Source organism: Siphateles boraxobius, unplaced genomic scaffold (assembly GCF_051911475.1).
Source record: "Siphateles boraxobius isolate OS27281-9 unplaced genomic scaffold, OSU_SipBor_1 12, whole genome shotgun sequence".
Classification (NCBI taxonomy): domain Eukaryota; kingdom Metazoa; phylum Chordata; class Actinopteri; order Cypriniformes; family Leuciscidae; genus Siphateles; species Siphateles boraxobius.
This window is the reverse complement of record NW_027508722.1, coordinates 2,198,810-2,224,620: the sequence shown is the minus strand read 5'-3', so window position 1 is coordinate 2,224,620 and position 25,811 is coordinate 2,198,810. Positions and strand designations below refer to the sequence as shown.

At 44.8% G+C, this 25,811-nt stretch overlaps 3 protein-coding genes across 3 annotated transcripts in view; 2 read left to right on the top strand and 1 right to left on the bottom strand.

Moving 5' to 3' along the window:
- limd1a (LIM domains containing 1a) overlaps positions 1 to 11,373 on the top strand; it is a 42,400-nt gene extending 31,027 nt beyond the window's left edge. Inside the window, exons 4-8 of the mRNA XM_077206199.1 lie at positions 4,342 to 4,404; positions 4,902 to 5,032; positions 7,404 to 7,455; positions 9,840 to 9,908; positions 10,122 to 11,373. Of these exons, the coding sequence (XP_077062314.1) occupies positions 4,342 to 4,404; positions 4,902 to 5,032; positions 7,404 to 7,455; positions 9,840 to 9,908; positions 10,122 to 10,265 (459 nt within the window). The 3' untranslated portion in view covers positions 10,266 to 11,373. The remainder of the gene's footprint in view (positions 1 to 4,341; positions 4,405 to 4,901; positions 5,033 to 7,403; positions 7,456 to 9,839; positions 9,909 to 10,121) is intronic.
- A 7,535-nt stretch (positions 11,374 to 18,908) lies between these two features.
- LOC143714843 (zinc-binding protein A33-like) lies at positions 18,909 to 20,655 on the bottom strand. Its single transcript, XM_077206268.1, has 3 exons — positions 20,521 to 20,655; positions 20,325 to 20,443; positions 18,909 to 19,574 (listed from the first exon to the last, which is right to left on the bottom strand). The coding sequence occupies exons 1-3, from the start codon at positions 20,574 to 20,576 to the stop codon at positions 18,973 to 18,975; spliced, it is 777 nt and encodes a 258-aa protein (XP_077062383.1). The 5' UTR covers positions 20,577 to 20,655; the 3' UTR covers positions 18,909 to 18,972.
- smpdl3b (sphingomyelin phosphodiesterase acid like 3B) overlaps positions 19,475 to 25,811 on the top strand; it is a 26,617-nt gene continuing 20,280 nt past the window's right edge. Inside the window, exon 1 of the mRNA XM_077206234.1 lies at positions 19,475 to 19,620. Coding sequence (XP_077062349.1) covers positions 19,578 to 19,620 — 43 coding nt within the window. The 5' untranslated portion in view covers positions 19,475 to 19,577. The remainder of the gene's footprint in view (positions 19,621 to 25,811) is intronic.

Sequence of the window (25,811 nt, the reverse complement as noted above, 5' to 3'; positions counted from 1 at the left end):
GTTCACGTCACGTCTGCCCAGCGAGAGACTGTTCACGTTCCGTCCGCCTTCCTGGGCCGGGACTATCTGGAGCGTCTGGCTCGGATCCTGGACATGCCCGTGTCTGCTGTTCCAGAGCCGGAACCAGTGTCTGCTGTTCCAGAGCCGGAGCCGGAGGCAGAGCCAATGGCCGTTCCAGAGCCGGAGGCAGAGCCAGTGCCCATTCCAGAGCCGGAGGCAGAGCCATTGCCGGTTCCAGAGCCGGAGGCAGAGCCATTGCCGGTTCCAGAGCCGGAGGCAGAGCCAATGCCTGTTCCAGAGCCGGAGGCAGAGCCAGTATCCGTTCCAGAGCCGGAGGCAGAGCCAGTGCCGTCTGCCTTCTTGGATCTGGACTATCTGGAGCGTCTGGTTCGGATCCTGGACATGCCCATGTCTGCTGTTCCAGAGCCGGAGCTAGTGTCTGCTGTTCCAGAGCTGGAGGCAGAGCCATTGCCCGTTCCAGATCCGGAGGCAGAGCCAATGCTTGTTCCAGAGCCTATGCCTGTTCCAGAGCCGGAGGCAGAGCCAATGCCTGTTCCAGAGCCGGAGACTGAGCCAATGCCTGTTCCAGAGCCGGAGGCTGAGCCAATGCCTGTTCCAGAGCCGGAGGCTGAGCCAATGCCTGTTCCAGAGCCGGAGGCTGAGCCAATGCCTGTTCCAGAGCCGGAGGCTGAGCCAATGCCTGTTCCAGAGCCGGAGGCTGAGCCAATGCCTGTTCCAGAGCCAGTGTCTGTTCCAGAGCCAGTGTCTGTTCCAGAGCCAGTGTCTGTTCCAGAGCCAGTGTCTCTTCCAGAGCCAGTGTCTGTTCCAGAGCCAGTGTCTGTTCCAGAGCCAGTGTCTGTTCCAGAGCCAGTGTCTGTTCCAGAGCCAGTGTCTGTTCCAGAGCCAGTGTCTGTTCCAGAGCCAGTGTCTGTTCCAGAGCCAGTGTCTGTTCCAGAGCCAGTGTCTGTTCCAGAGCCAGTGTCTGTTCCAGAGCCAGTGTCTGTTCCAGAGCCAGTGTCTGTTCCAGAGCCAGTGTCTGTTCCAGAGCCAGTGTCTGTTCCAGAGCCAGTGCCTGTTCCAGAGCCAGTGCCTGTTCCAGAGCCAGTGTTTGTTTCTGTGTTTGTGTCTGTTTTTGTGACTATTACAGTTCTTGTGGCTGTTCCTGAGCCGGTGTCTGCTGTTCCTGAGCCGGTGTCTGCTGTTCCTGAGCCGGTGTCTGCTGTTCCTGAGCCGGTGTCTGCTGTTCCTGAGCCGGTGTCTGCTGTTCCTGAGCCGGTGTCTGCTGTTCCTGAGCCGGTGTCTGCTGTTCCTGAGCCGGTGTCTGCTGTTCCTGAGCCGGTGTCTGCTGTTCCTGAGCCGGTGTCTGCTCCGCCCTGGCCGCCCGAGGGGTCTTCGCCGCCCTGGCCGCCCGAGGGGTCTTCGCCGCCCTGGCCGCCCGAGGGGTCTTCGCCGCCCTGGCCGCCCGAGGGGACTTCGCCGCCCTGGCCGCCCGAGGGGTCTTCGCCGCCCTGGCCGCCCGAGGGGTCTTCGCCGCCCTGGCCGCCCGAGGGGTCTTCGCCGCCCTGGCCGCCCGAGGGGTCTTCGCCGCCCTGGCCGCCCGAGGGGTCTTCGCCGCCCTGGCCGCCCGAGGGGTCTTCGCCGCCCTGGCCGCCCGAGGGGTCTTCGCCGCCCTGGCCGCCCGAGGGGTCTTCGCCGCCCTGGCCGCCCGAGGGGTCTTCGCCGCCCTGGCCGCCCGAGGGGTCTTCGCCGCCCTGGCCGCCCGAGGGGTCTTCGCCGCCCTGGCCGCCCGAGGGGTCTTCGCCGCCCTGGCCGCCCGAGGGGTCTTCGCCGCCCTGGCCGCCCGAGGGGTCTTCGCCGCCCTGGCCGCCCGAGGGGCCGCCCTGGCCGCCCGAGGGGTCTTCGCCGCCCTGGCCGCCCGAGGGGTCTTCGCCGCCCTGGCCGCCCGAGAGGTCTTCTTCGCCCTGGCCGCCCGATGGACTTTACGTCTCGCCCTGGCCGCCCGATGGACTTTGCGTCTCGCCCTGGCCTCCCGATGAACTGTGCGTTTCGCCCTGGCATCCCGATAGACTTTGTGTTTACCCCTGGATGCCCGATAGATTTTTTGTTTTGCCCCGGTCCCCGGTTAAACCCTCACTCCTTGTTCCTGTCTCCCTTCATGGACCTGGCCCACCTTCCCTCCCCCTGATCCTCCACCGTTCCACCTCCCTCCTGAACCTCTTGTATTATATTGTGTTGTGTTTTCTGTGTTTCTTGTTGTTGTCATGGAGCGTCTGGTAGCCGCTCCGTAGAGGGGGGGTTATGTCACAGTGTTGGGTTTGTGTTCCCCTGATGTCCACTAGATGTCCTCCTTTCCCACGGTGTCCTTCACTTATGAACTACATTTCCCACGATCCTTTGTCTCATCATTGCACTCAGCTGTTTCTTATCACTGATCATTGCACTCAGCCAATTCCCCATTATCATTGTCGATTCCCTGTGTATATAACCCTGTCTGTTTCAGTATGTGTCACGGAGTCCTTGTATTATGTCCCCACACTTCCGTTATTTGTATCATTCTGGTTCTCGTTTGTATTTTATGTTTTGGATTGCCTTATTGGACTTTTGACCCCTGCCTGGATGACTAAGAGTTTGGATTGCCCTTTTATATTAAACTACTGCTTTTGGATTTTCTGCCTCCAGTGTGTGTTCCGTGACAACAACAGGCTGGATGTACATTATGCCTTACTTATATCATGATTTTTGGACATGACCTTGATTATTTTTGGTGATGTGATATATTGCCCATTATGTTGAATGACACCAACATTTTGCCGATCGTGCTGCCTCTGTTATATTTATATTATCTGGCAAAGTAAAAGAGGGTCAGCGACACGTGAAAAGGCGGCGTACTTCAATACAGACACTTCTGAAGAATATAAAATATATATGTGATCGTTTCACATGAGCGTCTAGTAAATATTCACACAGAACGCATTGTTGCATTTCACTGCGCTGTTTTTCCATTGTTTTCCTATGTAAACATGCGCTAGATGCACTTTTCTTTTTATCTGATTTTTTTCAGAATCCTAAAAGAAAATATTTTTTAGATTTCAATGAAAACTTTTTTTTTTTTTTGATTCAATTGATATATGGTTTGTGTATGCAATACCAAAGTCCTTTTTCAATGAAAGTCTGTCCACTCGGCGGCCATATTTGCAATGTCTCTGGGCATCCAAGACCAAGTCCTATCTAAATGACTGGGGGAATCCTGAAATCTCAAAAACTGCTGGCCGAACTCACATTTAAATTATATAATTTAAATCAGCAACAAAATCTGACATGCACTGTCCTGTAAATGTTACTACTTATGCTCAAATAGTGTTAAAAAGCTTATTTTTCAGGCTGGACCAGCATTAAAAAAATTATTAAAAAGGACACATTTCAGAACACTGACTGTTTTTATAGCAACCTGAGCTTCTTATAGCAGCTGCAGTGATGTCATGACTTTGGCTCTATTGTTCATGACTTTACCAATCGATGATTGGCTCTATTGGCTCTATTGACTTATTCCACCATATGGCGCTTTGCCCTTTTTCCCCATACATTAGTCATATGAGTGCCACGTCTTTGTATTTTGAAAGTTTTTGGTAACGCCCAAGGCCATTGAGTGTAGCGAGGTGGTTAAAGGGTTAATTCACCCAAAAATGAAAATTTAGACATCATTTACTCACCCTTACGTTGTTCCAAACCTTTATGAGTTTCTTTCTTCTGTTGAACACGAAAGAAGGTATTTTAAAGAATGTGGGTAACCACAGTTGATGGCATCCATTGACTTCCATAGTATTTTCTTCTTACTATGGGAGTTAATGGCTACCGTAAACTGTTTGATAACCAACATTCTTTAAAATATCTTCTTTTGTGTTCAGCAGAAGAAAGAAACACATACAGGTTTGGAACAACATGATGGTTAGTATATGATGACCAAATTTTCATTTTTTGGGTGAGTTATCTCTTTAAGTATGCTAGACTTGTTTAAGAATAGTGTAGCTGGTTGAAAATAAAATGCACTGCTACAATTTCTTTTGCTGTGCAATAAATCAGCTTTTTTCAAGCTCTTGTGGCAGCTTACAAAAGCAAATCTCCTCAGGTTGAATAAGAGATGTTTCTCTTTTGGTCCGTTCAAATAGAGGTGAAACTTCATTCCAGACACTAAAAATGCCGTTTGTGTTATTGAAGGTTCTTATTAGAGGAATGATTATGTCTGAGCTGTTAATGTTGTGTGGGTTAGAGAAAATGAAGTGACTGAAAGGAATGAGAGTCTGTTGAAAAGCTCACTTCTGTCCTCACTCTTTTCTCTAACAGTACTCTGGGTTCCAGCAGTCTGCCGACAAATGCAACGTGTGCGGACATTTAATCATGGACATGGTGAGTCTGATGTACCGCCACACCCTGCGTTACTCACAATTTCACTGGAGCCTGAAGGTATTGGTTGAGTTTTTTAGCTCCTACAGCTCCAGTGTTCCTTACATTGATTTGGATAGATGTAATGGTCCCATTAGTTGTCCTCACCTACTATGTAGTCAAAAGAATTCATATACAATGTACTTATTGTGTTCATGTTGTATTGCAAACACATTTGCTGCTGTTGAAGTGGGATGTTATTGCGGTCAGGGACAGGGTTTGTGGAATGGTTGGGCTTAAGATTTAATTACATGCAGGTATTTTTTAAATACAAATACCATGTAAAAACATGTATTTGACACATTAAGTGTCAAATGATTCATTTAAATGTTCGTGCATATTAGTTAAAGGCACTTAATATGTAGTGGGTGCGATTTAACTTACATGAAGTCATAGAGTCGCATTAACACGAGAAAAGGCATTTCACACATATCAATTGTGAACATGTTGTTCCTCCACAGATCCTGCAGGCGCTGGGAAAGTCTTACCACCCAGGCTGCTTCCGCTGTGCCATCTGTAATGAGAGTTTGGATGGAGTGCCTTTCACTGTGGACACAGAGAATAAGATCTACTGTGTGAAGGACTACCACAGGTGAGTTTTTAATCATATATTTAAGTGTAGCATTTCATCAGACTGAGTTCTTTTTAAAGGAGTAGATCACTTCACAAATAAAAGTTCCTGATTATTTACTCACCGCCACGTCATCAAAGATGTTCATGTCTTTCTTTCTTCAGTCGGAAAGAAATTAGTGTTTTTGAGGAAAACATTCCAGGATTTTTCTCCATATAGTTACTTCAATGGAGTCCGACGGGTTGAAGGTCCAAATGCGAGTTTCAGTGCAGCTTCAAAGTCTCGACACGATCCCAGCCGAGGAATAAGAGTCTTATCTAGAGAAACCATCAGTGATTTAAAAAAATAAAAATGTATATTCAAAAAATATTGATTCAAGTTTAAAGCGGTAATTGTTCCCTATTTAGTGATGTCTGTTTATTGATGGCATTGCCTTATTTTAGCATTGCTTTTGAATCAAGAAACTTACATTGACCAAACCTGTAAAATAATGACTATCTAAGCTTTGTCCAGATATCATTAAAAGCACACTTTTGGTGGCTGTATTGCTCCCAATAAAAATCATTACTTGGAGGGAACTGGAAATTGCGACCGACTTTTCTTCCATTGTGACGTATATCTGAGTGAAACAGCCTCTCGATTGGTTCGTTTGATCTGATTGGCTCGTTGTCATTTGTTCGAGTCACAATCTTCAATTATCAAAAACAATGATATGATAAATACTGCAATATTCCATTAAAAATAAGAATAGTATATTTTTATTTAATGGTGACTAAGAATTGCCTGGGAAAGCAAAGATTAACAGATGAATAAAGTGAGCTATAAATGTCCTTTAGTTGATGGTAGATGTGTGCTATGTGTTGTGGAGTATTCTTTATCATTTCTTTCACAGGCGTTTTCCTAGCAGTAGCCTGATGTAATGACATTTTATTGTGAGTTTTATTGGTGTTGCGTGGTGTGTGTGTGTGTGTGTGTGTGTGTCTACTTTGCTGCACTGTAAATTCTTCTCATGCATCCTTTGCCATGAGCGATTATTTCTGTTGTTCCAAAACCCCAGACAGTCAGTCAGGTGGGGACCATATGGAGATTAAATCAAACTAAGCCTTTCCACTCAGTCCTACTGGGATCTTTCATTGAGATCTGCAGTCTCTCTTCCCCTCTACTCCTTCGAAAAACATATTGGGGCACTTATAAATGTCTGATTGTCTTTGTGTTTGATAAGTATATCACTTAGCAAACAAAACATTTCACAAAAATAAGTTTGTTTTAAATAACAAAACATTAGATGGTTTATGAGAGAGTAGTTGTATTATTCACTTAACCAGTTCCTTTAAAATGCTAATTCATTTCAAACTGTGTGTTCTTCTGAGATGCGTAATGTTTAATTCTGCTGTAGTCTCAGACGTCACGCCCACAGGCCGCTGGCTGAACGTCTGATGATTATGGCACACAAAATTGGAAACACTTCAGGAGTTTCGAAGTCATCATATAATTGGTTGAATTCTACTGGATTTCCTGGAGACGTTTAGCAGTCCATCTGGAAACAAAGCCGTTGTGATGCCAAACCCCCTTATGGAAGAGGAAAGCCGTTGTGTTTACATCTGTGATAATGAGCACTTACCAGCGCTAACTAAACACTGGATGTTCAAAAGTATGTGAAGTCCGTGGTGCCACTGTTGCAGCAAACTTGCACAACGTTCTTGAATGAATCATTTATTAGACGCACACCATAGACTGTGATAGACTTTACATTTTCAGGCCCCCAAACATGACGTGTAACAAAACGAACCGTGATTGGTTGCTTTACATGTCAATCAGACGTCCTCTTGGGCGGTCCTCGGCCAATGAAAGCTGTGATGGAGTCCAGACCTTCTTCTGCCGTCAGTCTGAAGATCTGGCAACGCGAGACTAATTCAGCTGTGAATTGTTGTATAAACATAATATTACACTTGCAATTATGTTGTTGGTTTGACTAGCAGTGTGGATTTTAAGAACAGCAACAATCAAGCTTGTGTGGAAATGCTTAATCAGTATTAGCCAGCTCTCTCTCAAGATCTCACAGATTCACTTTTGGCTATTGAGAAACCCATAACCAGCTCACCTATTGGTTGAAAGTCATTGCAAAAATGGTTAGTTGTATCTGAGAAAAGCTCTAGCATAATTTGATTGCAGAAGGAAGAACTTGCTTTGATATTTTGACAAATGCAAAGACATTCAGACATTTTTAAGTGAGGCTTAAGTACCCAAATACTACATGGGGCCACTAAATATATTATTGTACTGTGGGTAAAGAGTCATGCAAATACCTTTTCTTTCATGGAAGACTTTCATTAAGAAGCCATTTAATATTTGATCTGTGTGATTAGTTTTCTCTCTCTCTTTTTGTTTTCAGAGTTCTAGCACCTAAATGTGCAGCATGTAATCAGCCGATCCTGCCCTCTGAGGTAAGACACATACATTTCGTTTGTCTGAAATACCGTCTGGGGCATTTAGATGAGCCATATTCTCAGACTGGGTCATTGGTTACGTTCAGACTGTCAATCCGAATTTTGTGCATATCAGATTTAGCTAGTGTGAATGGAAAAATCTCATGCAATTTTTACCCATCTGTTTCAAGATACATCCATATGTGTTTAGAAATCCTATTTAATCGCATTCTGGAAATCCGTTTCATTCCGACTGGATTTCGCATGGTTTATGTGACTTTCTCACCCCACGTGAAACGTAAACATCAGACGTTGTTATAGGAAACATGCTGAAAGTCGCTGCAGAAACAATGCTGTTGTTGCAAAGTGCCGGACGAGCAGAAAATGACAATATAACGGAGACATATTTTGCAACCGGCTGAGACGACAGCACAGAATAAAGCCACTCATAATGGTTCTGCCGCAGTAGTCCAGCGCTTCGGCTACACATTATCATGTTGGAAAACTTAAGACAAGATCTCTATTGCAAACCCCTCCATGTTGTGGTTGTTGTTGTTTTATTTGGCATATGCCTACCAATACAACGTCATTGCCATAGAAACCAATGCAGATATTCCGGAAAACGAAAGCGCTGCATGAACATGGGATAAACTCGGAGGACATTAAAGTGAGTGATTACGAGTTTATTTATTGTCTGATGTTGATCTAGAGCGACGTAAATGTCACATGAATTCTGATCCTGTGTCGGATTTAGGACCACATATGGAAGTGGCACAAATCAAAATTTAAAAGACCAGATTTCATGTGGTTTGTGCTGTTCACGGAGTTATAAGAACAACAGAGTCATATATATGAGCAAAAAATCAGATTTGGGTCACATTTGCCTGCAGTTTGAACGTAGCCTTAGAGCCACATGTCAATGCCAGATTAGACTTATGATGCGTCTTTGCTTGATATGGGACAAGTAACCAAACAGTGCATGGGAATTTTCTACTACTGAGTAGACCTTGACAACTACAGTTACTCCTGAACATCTAGATGATTCCAGAACATTTAAAGCCTACTCTAGGTCTGTTACTGAAGTTAATTCTGTTAGCAGTAATCACTCCTTTATCAGTTCTAAGTTAGGGCATGTGTCATTTGTTTAACCCCCCGTCTATAATTAGAGATGACCCCCGAGGCATGGCATGCTGCACTCCAACACCATCAAGAGAGCAAGAGCTCAGTTTATCTTGCACCTGATGAGAAACTCTACAGGAATGCATTCTCTCTGAGCTGAAAGTATTGCTTTAACTAGAAAAGATCAGAAAACAATAAGTAATATTTCACCCAACAATTTCAAACCCTTATGGTGTTATATTTTTCTGTTGGACACACAAGTCTTTAAGTTTCTCTTTTCCATTCAACAACAGTTCATAGTGACCATGGCTAAATAATGGCAGGATTTTTTGGGTGAACTATTCCTTTAATAGCAACAAGCATCAACCAACCAATCGACCTACCTATACATACATTTCATGCGGTTTCCTGCTGAAATAAACACTCAGATGCAGTTAAACGGATAAATATTTTAGTTATTTTCAAACAAATTATGATTACAGGCCCAGATTATCAGTTAATGAACACTTGTTTTGCACAGTTCCTTGTACAATAATGTTACAACTTCAAAACACTTTTACCAAAATGCATGATTTGTAAACTAATTCATTTTGACGTTTGCATCACATAATAAGCTCCATATATACAGTACTGTGCAAAAGTCTTAAGCACATTAGTATTTTAGACCAAAAAAAGTTTTATGTCAGTTATTTATGTCTGTTTCTGTAGTGTGTCTGTAGGAAATATCAATTTACATTTCCAAACATTCCTTTTACCATTATTTGTAATAATCCAGTGAGATTTTTGAGTCTGGCAACAGCGGGTATGATCTGATCTCACCATCATCGAGTCTATCTGCGATTACATGAAGAAACAGAAAAAACTGACACAGACTAAATCCAGAAGAACTGCAGCAAAGTCTCCAAGACGCTTGAAGAAAATACTAATGTGCCTAAGACTTTTGCACTGTACTGTATATGGCTTTTCTTACTCAGTTGCTCACCTGGTGTAGAATTGCATTTGTGATGTAATGCACTCAGGTACAAGTCCTGTGAAATCATGATAAAAGAGCTAAACACATTTTGTAGAAATGAAGGCAGTATTTTCAATGAGCCTGGGTTGGTATTAACACATAGTGAACAAGGGAAATAATTTGTATTAGTTGTTAGTCCATTGATGACAGATGATAAAACAACAGAGAGCAGAGATTTCAGGATAGTCGTCTCATCGTGTGTGTGTGTGTTGTGAAAAGCTGTGTTTGTCCAGATATGTGTCATAATCTCACTAGTTCTTTACTCCCATAGGGATCGGATGAAACCATTCGAGTGGTCTCCATGGACAGGGACTACCACGTGGAGTGCTATCACTGTGAGGTGAGTTGAGCCTGGAAGATGACAACAGTAATACGGTCAGAAAACTACGCAAGTGCTCTGATTTAGTGTCATTCTCAATGCTGTTTTAAAAGTTCATTATTTTGTAATAGAGTAGGTTAGCATGCTTCAAAAAGCACATTATTTTTCACATACTGTACGTTGTTGTAGCATGAATCTGAACGGTCACGTGAGCGTGTGAAACTCTTTCCCCAGGACTGTCAGATGGAGCTGAATGACGAGGAGGGTCACCGCTGCTATCCTCTGGACGGACGCCTGCTCTGTCACGCATGTCACCTCACACACATCGACCCCGCCACGCCTCTGTCTACAGCAAACAACTATCACAGTCAGTTTTAGAGATCTGACACCCCCTTGTGGGCATTCAGAGATGTCATCGTTTGCCAAAGATGCTCAGCTATTGCATTACCAAAAACCACCGCTGAGATTGAGATTACAAAAAGACAGTAATTTAGCCTTGCTTGTATGAGACAAATGCTGTAAACAAAGCCAAACAAAGCCATTGGCTTATGCAAAATGCTACAGATTTTTGTAAATAGGGCAACTAGTACATATGTTACAAAACATTGCAAACTTTTTTCTGAATTTCTTGAATGCCACCTAATAGTATACCTAATATAAACATTTATTTAAGTCTTTTTTTCAAAGGTGTGCTCAGTAATTGTTTTTATTCACTTGTGCTGGTCGATATGGACGGAGTCATGAAGTTATACTGATACCAAGCAAAGTAGATTCTAGAAAAGCTATTCTTTGTTTACTGATGCCATTGTGAACATGAATTATTTAAAAAGCTCATTTGGATGCTTGTGCATATGTAAGCACATCAAGCACAAACCAACCAATGTAGCTTTTCCGAGTTATCACATCAGTTGAATCTTTATTTATTAAAAATCACACTTTTCTACAGTCATGTTTGAAAAACTATTATTCAAAATACCTTTTGAGATTATTTCATTAAACATAATTCAGAAGTACTCCACAACTCTTAAATTTGGCAGGTCAAACTCATACCAACACCAATTACTCTCAATCCGAAACTATTATTACAGAGGGTTTTGGGTTAATGACCTTGATTGTTTGTATATTTTTTTGTTCAATAAAGGATTTGGCATAATAGAATGCCACGTTTGGTGGATCAGATCACAAAAGCTGTTCTTGCAGAAATTCAGATAATTTAAGTAGGTTCCCAAACTTGTTTGACAAAACACCAGATTAAGATGAAATCATCTGGAGGCCAAAAGTAACTGCAGCGTAGCTTACCTTAGTAAATCATTCATATGCCTATTGCTTCTATTATTTTCACAAGTTAAGCGGTTGATTGTGTTCACTGCCTTATCTTCTCAGATCTCACTCTGTTACTTATTTATCGATCTACTCCTATTAAAAAGTAGGATGTGATGTGTTATGTGGATGATTTTGAAAAATAAAAGATTTTATGATTTATCAAGAATCTTTTTTCAGCTCTTCCATGCTAAAAGTTTAAAGTTCACCCAAACATGGAAATGCTGTTGTTATTTAGATGCTATATCATTCCAAAACTGTCTCTTTGTTCTGTGGAGCATAAAAGAAAGGTTTTAGTGTTGGTTTAGTGAATCTCTATTTACTATCATTCCTTGTTGTTTAAATTCCTAAATATAACTTACTCATCAACATATATTAGATATTGTCTAATATTGCCAATCAGGCAATCTGACATCGCTAGCTTTTATCTAAATCGTTATCGCTAGCACAACATGCTAGTATCTCGCTTGCCTCTTAACCTGCCATCCGCGTTTGCCGTCTCGTGCGCGCTCGTACCCTTTACGAGTCCATCAAACAACTGTGGTAAGTAGGATCAGTCAACAGACATGGTGAGTAATGTCTTCTCCTGTTATTGTCATTTGCACTTCATGTCAAATGTATATTATAGCCTTCTCTGTCAGCGGTGAGGAATACACATGTGATAAATGCAGGGAGATTTAGTCATTTAGCAGACGCTTTTATACAAAGCGACTTACATTTGAGGATTTAACCAAGCGAGTCAGCGTGGAGAGGCAAAAATAACGCAAGAAGTGCTCAGAATATAAAGTTCAAACATTGCTCAGAGTAGCAAAAAACACTTTTTTTTTTGTTTTGTTTTTTTCTCTCTCTCTATGTTAAGTGCTCACGGAAGAGATGAGTTTTCAGTTGTCTTTTGAATGCTGTCAGGGGTTTTGCATTACGGACGAGGGTGGGGAGATCATTCCACCAGCATGGAACCGTGAATGAGAATGTTCTGGAGAGTGATTTTGTGCCTCGCTGTGATGGCACCACGAGCCGTCGCTCATTGATCGATCGTAGCCTTCTGGTAGGGATGTAGATCCGTAGGAGCGAGTGAAAGTAGGAGGGAGCTGAGCCAGTGGTCAATCTGTAAGCAAGTGTCAGCGCCTTAAACTTGATTCGAGCAGCGAGTGGTAGCCAATGCAGGGAGATGAACAGAGGAGTGACGTGTGCCTTTTTGGGCTCGTTTAAGACAAGACGAGCAGCAGCCTTCTGGATCATTTGTAAGGGTTTAGTTACACATGATGGAAGTCCAGCTAGAAGAGCATTGCAGTAATCAAGCCTAGAAATAACCAGGGCCTGGACAAGGAGTTGTGTTGCATGCTCAGTTAGGAAAGGCCTAATCTTCCTGATGTTGTGCATTGCAAACCTGCATGATCGAGCTGTCTTTGTAATGTGGTCTGTGAAGGTTAGCTGGTCATCAAAGATTACTCCCAAGATTTCTGACCGACCTTGATGGGGTGATTGAGGAAGAATCTAGCTGGATAGTGAAGTCGTGCTGTAGAGACGGATTGGCAGGGAGAACGAGAAGCTCAGTCTTTGCCAGATTGAGCTGCAGGTGATGTTCCTTCATCCATGCCGAGATGTCCGCCAGACAGCTAGAGATACGTGCAGCTACTGTGGGATCGTCTGGTTTGAAATGAGAGGTGGAGCTGTGTTTCATCAGCATAGAAATGGTAAGAGAAACCATGTGCCTGTATGATGGGTCCCAATGATGTGGTGTAGTGGAGAAGAGGAGCGGTCCAAGAACTGAACCCTGAGGAACCGCTGTGGTCAGTCGATGTGCTTTGAATAACTCGCCACTCCATGCTACCCTGAAGGACCTACCTTTGAGATAGGAATCAAACCAGTGGAGGGAAGTTCCAGTGATGCCCAGTGATGAGAGGGTGGACAGAAGGATCTGAGGATTCACAGTGTCGAAGGCAGCAGACAGGTCTAGGAGAATGAGAACTGATGATTTGGAAGCAACTTTAGCGATCCGCAGGGCTTCTGTGACTGAAAGTAATGCGGTCTCGGTCGAATGCCCGTTCTTAAAGCCAGATTGGTTTACATCCAGCTGGTTGTTCAGAGACAGGAAAGATGATACTTGGTTGAAAGCAACTCGTTCAAGTGTTTTTGCAATGAATGGTAGAATAGAGACAGGTCAGTAATTCTCTAGAAGTGATGTGTTTAATGTTGGTTTTTTAAGCAGTGGGGTTACCCGAGCCTGCTTAAATGCTGTAGGAAAAATGCCAGTGTGGAGGGATGAGTTGATGATGTGTGTGAGTGATGGCTTGTAGAAGATGTGAGGGGATGGGGTCTAGAGGGCAGGTGGTAGGATGACTGGAGAGGAGAAGTTTAGATACTTCTTCTGGTTAGTGGAGAGAAGGTTATTGGCTGTTGGAGAGGATGGTTTGGGTTCCTGTGTGTGTGGAGCAGAGAACTGACTGCTAATGGTTGTTTTGTTAGTGAAGAAGTTAGCAAAATCATCAGCAGTTAGCGAGATGGTGGAGGTGGAGGTGGACAGAGGAGAGAGTTGAATGTCTTGAAAAGTGTTCGTGTGTTAGAGGCGGTGTTGATCTTGTTGTGGAAATATGAAGATTTTGCGGCGTGAACATCAGCAGAAAAGGAAGAGAGCAGAGATTGATACATACTCAGGTCAGATGTATCTTTGGATTTGCGCCATTTCCTCTCCATTGCCCTGAGTTTGGTCCGATGTTCACGAAGAACCTCAGATAACCAGGGGTTAGAGAGGTTAGCGCGTGCTGGCCTGGAGGAGAGAGGGCAGATAGTGTCTAAAGAAGAAGTTAAAGTGGAGCTTAAAGTATCCGTTGCGGTATTCACACCTAGAGATGAGAATTGTGAGGGAAGAGAAGATGACACAGCAGAGGAAAGACGGGAGGGAGAAAGTGAGCGCAGGTTTCGTCTGAAAGTAACTGGTAGGGGAGTTGGTGGAGTGTGGATAGTGAGTTGTAGATTGAAAGTAATGAGGAAATGATCTGAAACATGGAGAGGTTTCACCAAAATGTTGTCTGTGATGCAGTTGCGTGTGTAGACCAGGTCCAGTTGGTTATTTCTAGATTTCAGAACTAGAGACACGCATCGAAACTTGAATCGAGGATCGTAATAGTACAAGGGCTGTAGATACTGCTTTGGATGCGACTAGCTTAGTGAACTCTGTACATTCTTCGGTTCCGGCTGTAGAGCCTGGGCAGCAGGGCAACTGGGTGACCGTGAGACACTGTAGTTACGGGACAAAACACCACTCTTCCGTTCCGATTACAACATTAAACAGGTTCTCCCCACTCAGTAAAACACCCAATGAGAATCCTGGTGAATATGCCCCAGTTATTGGTGATTCTATTACATGAAATGTGAAAATAGAGACACCAGCCACCATATGTTTGCCAGGACCCAGAGCCCCTAGCCTGACTACGTCAGACTTCCTACTTCCGCTAATTTCATTTCGCTCCTGTAGTCAGTCTGAGATAGCAGCCTATCTTTCTGTTTTCCACCGGCCTGAAAACAGCCTGGCCAATCAACGAACAGAGGGCGGGCTGAAAGCCGTGACGTAGTCGGTAAGCGCCGTGTTTAAGATTAGGTCAGGGAAATCGAAAACGACCGCTGATATGGAGACGCGGATGCAATTCGCTCTGTTGTGGAGAATATTCCCGGCATTAGCAAACTGAAGCCCGAACACGAAGAGTGTGTATTAAACATTTTGAATGGAGGTGATGTTGTGCCCCTACTCCCTTTGGGAAAAGTTTAATTTATCAACTATTACCGATCGTCAGCGAGAGACTGGGGAGCCTTTTGACAGGTCAGTGTCTCTTTTCTTTTCCAGGTCTTAAATACCGTAAAACTTCAAATAATAGCCCGGGCTTTTATTTGCCCAAATCGTCGAACTGCACCGCCTTGTACTTGAGATAGGCGTCTAACTTATATGAGACAGGCCTTTATAGTTGAGATGTTGTTCATTGAGATGTTGTTCCTAGAGTCTATAATCTCTAAAAATCTCCAAATGCTCCACGTGAAACCGCGGTCTTCCGACCTCTTACTATCTTGTCGATTGATTTTTATGAATATGCGCGAGGGAGAGAGAGCAAGACAGCGCTCGTGTTGTTTGTAGACGTGGGAGTGCGCGCGCGCGGCCGGGGCTCTCTCTCTCTCTCTCTCTGCTCGTTTGTGCCCTGTCAAGCGCATCAGTCATTCTATTACATCACTCACAGATCAAAAAAGTCGTTTACAGCCATGTTCACTCGGGTATTTCGCTCGCAACATCAAGTGTTTACAGTGGAAGTTCGATCATAGATTTGAGTTCGATGCATGATGTCTGTGGTTCGATGCGGCTGTGTCGGCGCATAACATGCGTCATAAACAAACTTATCTGATTGGCTTACGGGTAACCAATGATTTTAAAATTCAGTACGCGCCCCCTAGCGAGAGAGAAAACACTCTATTATGCTATCCCAGACTCTGTGTACGAAGCAAAGTGAAGTAGCAGAGTCTGGTATTACCAGGCTACAGAGCCCCTAACATCAAAGCAAATTTAAAAGTGCTGGCTAATGCTAATCGGAAATTCTCTAAGATTATTATTCACGCCGGCACTAATGATGTTCGATTTCGCCGGTTGGAGATCACTAAAATTAACGTTATAGGGGTATGTGAACTCGCAAGTATGATGTTCGGCACTGTAATTTGCTCTGGCCCCCTTCCTGTTCACAGGAGTGATGAGATACTTAGTAGACTGTGCTCACTCAATGGCTGGCTGTCTAAGTGGTGTCCGCAAAATAATATAGTGTTCATAGACAATTGGAAAAGTGTTTGGGGCAGACCTGACCTGTTGAAAAGAGATTGTATTCATCCCTCCTGGGATGGTGCCGCTCTTCTCTCTAGTAATATGGCACATAGTCTTAGAGCTCAAACATGAATTGGGGCTCAGGTCAGGAAGCAGACAAACTGGCTAAACCGACCATCTGCCAGCTGTCTCACGTCACTGAGGTCAGATAAATCCCATCACATAGAGACTCTGCCACCTAGATATCATCATATAGAGACTTGTCTGTTTCCCGAATTAGGAAATACAAAAAACTCCTAAACCCATTTAAGGGTAAGAATTTAATTGTTCAACAAATAAAAAAAAAACAGATATAATAAAAATGATAAAGCTCGGGTTGCTGAATATTTGATCCCTTACTTCAAAAGCACTTTCACAGATTATAACCTTGATATGCTGTGTTTGACAGAAACCTGGCTAAAACCAGATGAGAGGTTCATTGCTATAGGAGAGGAAAAAATTTCTAAACTCGTTAAATCATCTAAATCGACAACATGTATGTTAGACCCTATACCAACTAAGGTATAGAAAGAGATGCTTCCAGAGGTCATAGATCCTCTTCCTAATATCATTAATTCATCTTTATCATTTGGATACGTACCAAAAACTTTTAAGCTGGCTTTGATTAAACCAATAGTTAAAAAAACGCAACTTGATCCTACAGATTTAGTCAATTACAGGCCGATCTCAAATCTACCTTTTCTGTCAAAGATACTAGAAAAGGCAGTATCCTTACAACTATGTTCCTTTTTAGAAAGAAATGGTATCTGCGAGGATGTTATCATAGTACTGAAACAGCTCTCATCAGTCACAAATGATTTGCTCTTATCATCCGATCGTGGTTGTATCTCTCTATTAGTGTTACTCAGTCTCAGTGCTGCATTTGACACCATTAACCACAACATTCTTTTAAATAGAACTAATTACTAGAATCAGGAAGTATGACCATATTATCCCGGTTCTATCAACAGAGCAATATTTTAAAATGTATAAGATTTTTAATAGGTAGCCAATGCTGATTACTTACAAAGCACTAAATGGTTTAGCTCCCCAGTACTTGAACAAGCTCTTAACTCATTGTAGTTCTTCACGTCTATTGCGATCTCAAAATTCCGGCCACTTGATAATACCTAGAATTGTCAAAATAGTTCCAGGTCACATGGAATAAATAAATCGCTGTATTATAAATTAAGGCCAGACAAGTAATTTTTTGAGGTCAAATTGTAAAGAAAGACTACACGCCAGCGCACATATATATTCATATGCACATACCTATAGACTAGACACGTAATACACATGTGCACGCCGTCAGCGCTTTCATAGGTTTGCATTTTTAAAGCTTGCGCAGAGATAAAAAAAAATATACATTTATATAGATTTTTTACAACAATTGCACCTTGGAGCCTATTTCAAGGTTTGCGTTCTCGAGCCCCAGACACTGCTGTTGTGCGAGTGAGCGGGCCAGAACGCATTAAGGATTTTCTGTTAGAACGGTGTGGTGTTAGCGGCCCCTAGGTTAATAACTAATGATCTTTGCAACGGAAGTGAATCAATCAAAACTAACTTTAGCTGGACAATAACTTTATTCTAGAGCTGCTGTAAAGCCAAAACAATCTCTCTGTTACTTTAATTTCCTATTATCACTGTAAAGCTGCTTTGAAACAGTCCATATTGTTAAAAGTGCTATATAAATGGTGACTTGACAAAAGGGACAGTTTGGTAAGTAAGGGGGATGTCAGTTGATAATGACTCTAATAATATAAATCTTTGCCAGTTTTCATTTTTCAAAGAAAAAATTAAATCTGTGATCAGTTCAACTTCCAAATCTTGATCCAGTATCTGTCTTTTTGTGTTTTGTTTATTTGCCATGTCAGAAAAATTGTTTCATCATCTCTGCTCCTCACCCACCTCAGAGTCCTACAAGGGGATGTACAGTGCCGCGGGAATCCACCGGATGTACACCAAGGATACAGTAATGATATACTTGAGCACATAAACACAAGATTTATACCACTCAGTTGACCCTACGCCAGCTCCTTCTAGAAGTAGTGAAAACTATATAGTTGATTGTAATTCAAAGCCAACTCCAGGGCAAGTCCTGACAAGCCAATTGGTTGGAACGGGCCATTCCAACCTCTCGTCTAAATGAAGTAGGAGTCAAAGTTATGTGTCGGATATGTGGCGGCCGCAGCCAGCCAAAATCCTCAAGCACCAGGATCTCTTCCTCCACTGACACGAGTCGCAACCCACGGCCAACAAGTTGCCCCATTTCTCGCCTCTTACGATCAGCAAGGGGGGGCTAGGGACCTATTCTACCCCAGATCCCCACAGGGTTCTACCAGTAGTCCTGGTAAATATATACACACAACATTGCATTTTTTTTTTATTTTAGGAGGCTTTTTTATTTCAGAAGCTTTATTTAGTTATAATAATAATTCATTACATTTTATTTAGCGCTTTTCTCTGCACTCAAAGCGCTTTACATAGAAGAGGGGAATCTCCTCAGCCACCACCACCACCAATCTGCAGCACCACCTGGATGATGTAGAGGCAGCCATATTGTGCAAGAATGCCCACCACACACCAGCTTACTGGTGGAGAGGAGACAGAGTGATGAAGCCAACCAGTATATATGGGGATGATTAGGAGGCCGTGATGGACAGAGACAAATTTGGCCAGGATGCCAGGTTACACCCCTACTCTTTCGAAAGACATCCTGGGATTTTTAATGACCACAGAGAGTCAGGACCTCGGTATGAACGTCTCATTCGAAGGACGCTGCTCTTTGACAGTATAGTGTCCCCGTCACTATACTGGTGCTTTAGGACCCACACAGACCACAGGGTGAGCAACCCTTACTAGCCTCACTAACACCTCTTACAGCAGAAACCTAGTTTTCCCAGGAGTCTCTCATCCAGGTACTAACCAGACTCAGCCCTGCTTAGCTTCAGTGGGCAGCCAGTCTTGGGGTACAGGTTGATATGGCTGCAGTTTATGCTCCTCCGTGGTTCTACTAAACTTAACAGGTAAGGTTCTGAGTGGGAAATCTGTACAGCTGCTGTAGAGTAATGGAAAGACTGCTTCTGTAAATGTGCTGGTGAAAGTGCGCAGATGTGTGTTTGTAAGCGGATCAGAGAATGAAATCGATCCTCCGTCCCAGTCCAGCTTCACTGAAATCACCTTCAGTCTCTCTTCAACAGATAAATGTGTGCGAGCCATCAGAGGCGACTGTGACCTGTACTGACCAGCCATATAACGCACACGCCACACTCCAGTGTCAAAGAACGCGTCTCCTTTTCTCGGATTAGATGCTGTCGTTACTCCAACAGACCAGCACGTGTTGTTCTCCACCTCCACATGCCAGCAGTGCGTTCCAGAGTTAAAGCCCTCATAGCCCAGCACACAGTGATAATAGTCAAATATCTCTGGATTTTCTGGATACTGTTGTGCATTAACGCTGGATTTTACATGGGTCAGATCATCAGACAGGAACAGCAGAGGATATGCAGTGTTGGGGTCCAGTGTGACGGGAGCTGATGAGAGAATACAATGGTCAGAATACAAAGCATGATTTTTCTGGTGAGTTTAAAGAGGTGGTTGACTATGTTTTCACTTTTTTAACTTTAGTTAGTGTGTAATGTTGCTGTTTGAGCATAAACAATGTAAAGTTACGACGCTCAAAGTTCAATGCAAAGGGAGATATTTTCTTTTACAGAAATCGCTTTTTAAGGACTACAACAAACCGCTGGTAGGAACTACAATGAGCTTATTCAGGGGTTTAGTGACATCACTAACTCTAAAATGTACATAAACCCCGCCCCCAGGAATGTGATCTATAAATGATCATGACAGAATATCCTAATTAATGACTAGAAGATAGTTAACCCCACATCAGCTTCATAAATTCACCAACTAACCATTCAGAAACGTCCTGTTGCTTCCTCATGTCACTTTTCGAGTCTCTCCATCTTTGTCTGACTCCGGTTTGAACATAAAAGGCTGAATGTTTATGAAATTTTCAGTGCATGTGTGAGGTAATCTGAGCTGAATTTTTTTATTTGCATTTAAAGGGACACCCAAAAACAGCACGTTTTTGCTCACCCTCAAAAAGGGACAATTTTAACATGCTATAAAAACTATCTGTGGGATATTTTGAGCTAAACCTTCACATGCACACTCTGGGGACATGTAAGACTTATTTTACATCTTGTGAAAAGGGCACTATAGGACCCCTTTAAATCCAAAGTGTAATTATTGCCAGTGATACTGTCATTCAAACCCACAGATATGAACTATCTCCTGCATCTTCTCCCAGACTTTGAAGCTCAGGTTCCCCAGGTGTTCTGGCACATTCATCAACGGTCCAGTAGGAATCCCTGGATCCTGAAGTGTGATCCGGGCTCTGCAATTACATTCAGGAGTTTTAAAAGACAGAACGACTGCACTGCAGAGAAGAGAGCAAGAGTACGCCTCACATACCTTTCTTCTGAGGACATGAAGTTCTGCAAAACACAAAAGGAGGAAATAAGCTTCATGTGTACACGGTCAAATGTCTTATTTAAACCTCAATTAGTTGTCGACCAATATTGATTTTTGATGCAGATGAGATGACGATACAATACTTTTCAGAGTGTATTTACACAAAGTGCAAAGAGCCCGCCTTGTTGGCAGAGGCTATTTACACTAACTCCCACCGTTGTGTGATTAAGCTAGACTAAATTATAAAAGAAACCCTTCTGATAACAAGATCAACGGTGGGGAGAGTCAGGGGCCGTCCACACAGAACAAGTTTTTGTGTTTCACTGTGCTACTTTTCCATTTTTTTCTATGTAAATACGTGCTAGACGGATGCGTTTGACCGTTACACTCATGTCTTGCACGTCACGCAGCACTCTAAAAACATGGCAAAAAGTTAAAAGTAACAACATTTTTAAAAAAAGTATCTAGTCCTTGCTGGGGTTTTTTTGTGTTTTTAACTATGCAAAAATGCATCCTGTGTGAAAAAGTAGACTCTCGTCCTGATTTTGTAGCCGTGTCAACATATTTTGTTGATTCTGGAGCAACATTCCTGTCCGAAAATGTAGTCCTACCCATAAAACTACTCCTAAACCTAACCCTACTCAAAAGCTATACCTAAAATCAGAGGGAAATGACAGGTGAATAACACTGATATTAGGTCAGGGTTCGGGTTAGTAGAATAAATTGACATGTACAGTAGTTGCAAAGTTACTGAATGTCTGTTGGAGCATCAAAATAAAGTGCTAGCAGATATTAAGCAGACAGTCTACTAATACTCTAATGAGGGTTAGTTGACTTATAGTCAGTGTAATATAATAAAGTGGCCCATTGAAATACAATGTTTCTGAAAATACTGCTATTTTTGTGCTATTTAGCTGCCAATAACAGTTCTGTCTAATCATTTATTAGACAGAACCGTTAAACAGAGAAGACAGAGATAAACCAATGAAGGAGAATGGGAGCTCTGATGATCTCAGCGATGTCAGAATCAAAATCCAAAACACATCGACCAAACAGAAACACTACAGCCAAATATCAGTCGAGCCTCAACCTTCATGAGTCACTTTAATGCCTTTATGCTTGATGATGGATCCAGTCAAACAATATTGTATAGATAAATACAATAAAATCTAGATTAATACAATAAAAATAGATTAATCGAACTTGTAGGGTCCTTAAAATCAATCATCCCCTCCGGACACCACTTTATAAGGCCACTAGTCAAATTATTCTCTTAAATTATGTATGAAATGACCCCTTTAAAAAAACAATATCCAAAAGAAACAGATTTTGTCAGCATCTCCTGTTTAAATGGTGTGAACTACAAGACAAGCATGTTGATCTATACATACATAACGAGAAATACAGATGTTTACCTTCAGAAGTGGAGCGACTTCATAACGGGTCTGAATGTGTGATTGAGGTGTTCCCTTTCGAGAGGTCTCTCCTATTGCGTAAGTAGCTTACGCTATGGGAAAACTCCTTTTCTCGAGAATATTGAAGTCTTTATGTAAAACGCATTGCAGCTGCACAGCTGACAGCAATGAACGAAGGCAGCTCGGTCATTGGCTGTGCTGCGGCAACTTGCTCGAACCAATGACGGGGCGACTCTGAATGCGCGACCAATGAGCAAGCTTCGCGCCCGCGCGCGTCAGAGCCCGCCAAGATGGGCGTGGCCAAGAGCTATATATTGGGCGCCCCGTCATGAGAGTTCTTTAGATTTAATCTCCTTCAGCGAACACCTTCTTCGCTGGATCCTCCGGATTATTGAAGCTTCGCCGTCGAAAAGCATACCAGCGGGATTTGCTACGAGGACGTCGGCACCTTCAGCCGCCTTCTAACGCGATCCTACTGAGCCATCCGGCGTACTGCTCACGCAAGTATTTACATCTGTTCGCTCTGCGACACTTGTAAAAGAGCAAATTTTCCAGGCGTTGTTTCAAATGCCTTCCTGCGTGCAGAGACCTTCTCCCGGACGGGGATCGTCACATCATCTGCGCTCGCTGCCTGGGCCGGGACCACGCAGAAGCTGCTTTGACCAAGGGCGGATGCCCCGAATGTGACGACCTGGGTCTCTCCGCACTGCGGGCTCGCCTCGCCGCTTTCGCCGTGAGCGAGCCCATCGCCGCCATCCCTCTGTTCGAGCCGCGCACTAAGAAAAAGCGCCGCTCACAGAGGCTTCCTGAACCTGAGCTCAGTGACGTCACGCCGAGCCAGTCTCCGCGTGCTTCACCGCCGCTCTTGCCTTCCCCACCGCCGGTTCAGTTCACCCAGCCGGACCCACACCCCTCTAGCAGAGCGGTGGGCCTTGTGACTTTCGGCGCGTCCGAGGACGACGGGGGAATGGATGACAGCTTGTCAATCGACGCTGCATCGGACGACTGGCCGGGCTCCACTCTCGACCCCGCCCCGTCGACGCTAGCTAGCGCGAGCGGGGGCTCCACCATGGATAGCGAGATTATCCGCGTTCTCTCTAAGGCCGTGGAAGACCTCGGGCTCGATTGGTCTTCTCCCGAAGAACCAACCCGGAGCCGACTGGATGAGTGGTTTCTGCAGGGGCGCCAGCAGGCCCCTCGGCAAAGGCCTTCTCCCTTCTTCCCGGAAGTTCACGACGAACTCACCAAGTCGTGGAAAGCCCCCCACTCTGCGCGCCTAAAGCCTTCTTTTTCTTCCTCGCTCTCCTCTGTGGACGGCGCGAAGGAAAGAGGCTACGAGGGAACACCGCCCCTCGAGGAGGCCGTGGCCAATCATCTCTGCCCGCCCTCCACCACCGGATGGAAAGCCAAAGCTTCCCACCCCTCGAAGCCCTGCCGCACTACTTCAGCTCTCGCCGGTCGCGCCTACGCCGCCGCCGGCCAAGCTGCATCAGCGCTTCACTCTATGGCGGTACTTCAAGTGTTCCAAGCCAAGCTTCTCCGCTCTATGGACGAGTCTGGCCCCGAACCCGAAGCCTTTAAGGACCTACGCAGCGCGACTGACATAGCCCTGCGAGCCACGAAGGCCACCGCCCAGTCTATCGGCCGTGCCATGGCTAATTTGACTGTTCTCGAGCGCCATCTGTGGTTGACTCTGACTGAGATGAAGGACGCGGATAAGGCGCCATTTCTCGACGCGCCTATCTCCACCAGCGGGCTGTTTGGACCGGCGGTTAAGGGTTTCGCCGAACGCTTCACTGAGGCCCAGAATGCTTCACAAGCTATGCGGCATTTCCTGCCCAAGCGCTCCAGCTCATCGCAGAGCAGACAGAGGCCGCCGCAGCCGCAGCGGGCTAGAACAGCCCCCACCGCCTCTCAGCCCGCGCCTCAGGCTGACGCTCGACGCCGCTCGCGCTCTCACAACCGCAAGCCGCCTTCTGAGCGACGGGGTCCTCGGCCCAAGATTGTGCTGAACCCCGAGCCTCGAAAGCCGTCCTAGCCAGAAGAATGAAAAGAGAGAGTGCGTGTCTCGCAAAAGCCGGACCACTCTCTCTGCAAAAGCTCAAGCATTACCCAGTCCCCTTACAGGCGGCTGGATATGTTCATACAGCAGTCAATGGGCCAGTCACAGAGCTCGCTCACCTGCAAACAAACGCCGTTTTTACGGCGACGCACAGAAAACACAAAAAGAGTCTTTTTCTGCCTGTGTCACTAAGGGTTCACATGTCAACAAGGTGTGCATTCCCAGATACTGTCAAAACAGTGCCAAATTCATTTCCAGCTCAAGCTGCGCACCCCATGAATGTAGATCACGTGCCTACGGTCATGTACGCACCACTACACACAAGCACTGTTCACACAGTTATAAATTCATCCCCAGTAAAAGCGGGAAACATTATAAAAGTGACGCGTGTGCCTACCACTGTTTATGCACCCCCACTTATAAACACTGTCCTTACAGTGTCAAACACAACCCCAGCCCAGGCTGCGAGTTTTACAGACACAGCGCGCGCTGCTGTAATCACACACGCGCCCATTCACTCAGCTGCTCAGCGCGCGCCCGCGCCTCTGAGAGCTATGAGCTCAGGCGATTCGCTGGCCGGGTCCCTGCGTCACAGCGGCCCGCCCCTAGCCTGTATTCAGCCCATATCTGTACACGCAGCGGCATGGGAAAATATTCCAGATATGCCGAAATGGGTATTGAATATAGTAAAGCACGGATACTCGCTCCAGTTCGCTCGCAGACCACCACGTTTTACGACTGTGGTCGAGACGAAAGTGAGAAAAGAGTGCTCACATGTTCTACGCACCGAGGTGCGCAAACTAATAGAAAAGGGCGCTGTGGAAACTGTTCCCCCCTCTCTGAGCGAGGCAGGTTTTTACAGCCGCTATTTTCTCGTCCCGAAAAAGGATGGCGGTCTCCGCCCCATCCTAGATCTCAGACACCTGAACAAAGCACTAATGATTCGCTCGTTCAGAATGTTAACAACCAAGCATATCCTCGCGCAAGTACGCCCAGGAGATTGGTTTCTCTCAGTGGATCTGAAAGATGCTTACTTTCACATTCCAATAGCGCCTCATCACAGGCCGTTTCTGAGATTCGCTTTCGAGGGACAGTCGTACCAGTACACAGTACTTCCGTTCGGCCTGTCCCTGGCTCCCCGTACATTCACGAAATGTATGGATGCAGCACTTTCCCCCCTAAGGCGAAGGGGAGTGCGAATACTGAATTATCTCGACGATTGGCTGATTCTAGCACAATCAGAGAGTCAGTTAATAACACACAGATCTTGGATTATCAGCCATTTAGAATGCCTGGGTCTAAGAATCAATTTTGCAAAAAGCATATTATCTCCCAGCCAGAGGATTTCTTTCCTGGGAATAGTTCTAGACTCGATGCAAATGACAGCGCGTCTCTCATCAGAGCGCGCGCTCACCATCCGGCGCCTTGCAACATCATTCAGGGCGGGCGCGCTCGCCCCCGTCAAGCGGTTTCAGAGGATGCTCGGTCTCATGGCCTCAGCATCGGCCGTACTCCAGCTAGGATTGTTGCATATGCGCCCTCTCCAACGCTGGCTCAAGAGCCGCGTCCCTACTCACGCGTGGCGTTCGGGCCACCTTTTAATCAGAGCGAACCACGGCTGTATAAAAGCCCTGACGCACTGGAAAGCCGCCGACTGGTACCAGTCAGGCGTGAGTCTGGGTGTGAACACAAGGAGAAAGATGATAACGACAGATGCCTCCAAAATAGGTTGGGGGGCCCTTTACGAGGGCAGGCCTGTCTCCGGCTTTTGGTCAAACCCGGAGAAGCGCCTACACATAAACTGTCTGGAAATG

Bases quoted from the DNA above. Each gene is read 5' to 3' on its own strand.
- LOC143714843 (XM_077206268.1), bottom strand. From the start codon at position 20,576: ATGAAGCTTATTTCCTCCTTTTGTGTTTTGCAGAACTTCATGTCCTCA. The intron at 20,444-20,520 runs GTATGTGAGGCG...ATGTAATTGCAG, and splicing joins TTCATGTCCTCAGAAGAAAG to AGCCCGGATCACACTTCAGG. The intron at 19,575-20,324 runs GTGGGTTTGAAT...TTCTCTCATCAG, and splicing joins GCAGGAGATAGTTCATATCT to CTCCCGTCACACTGGACCCC.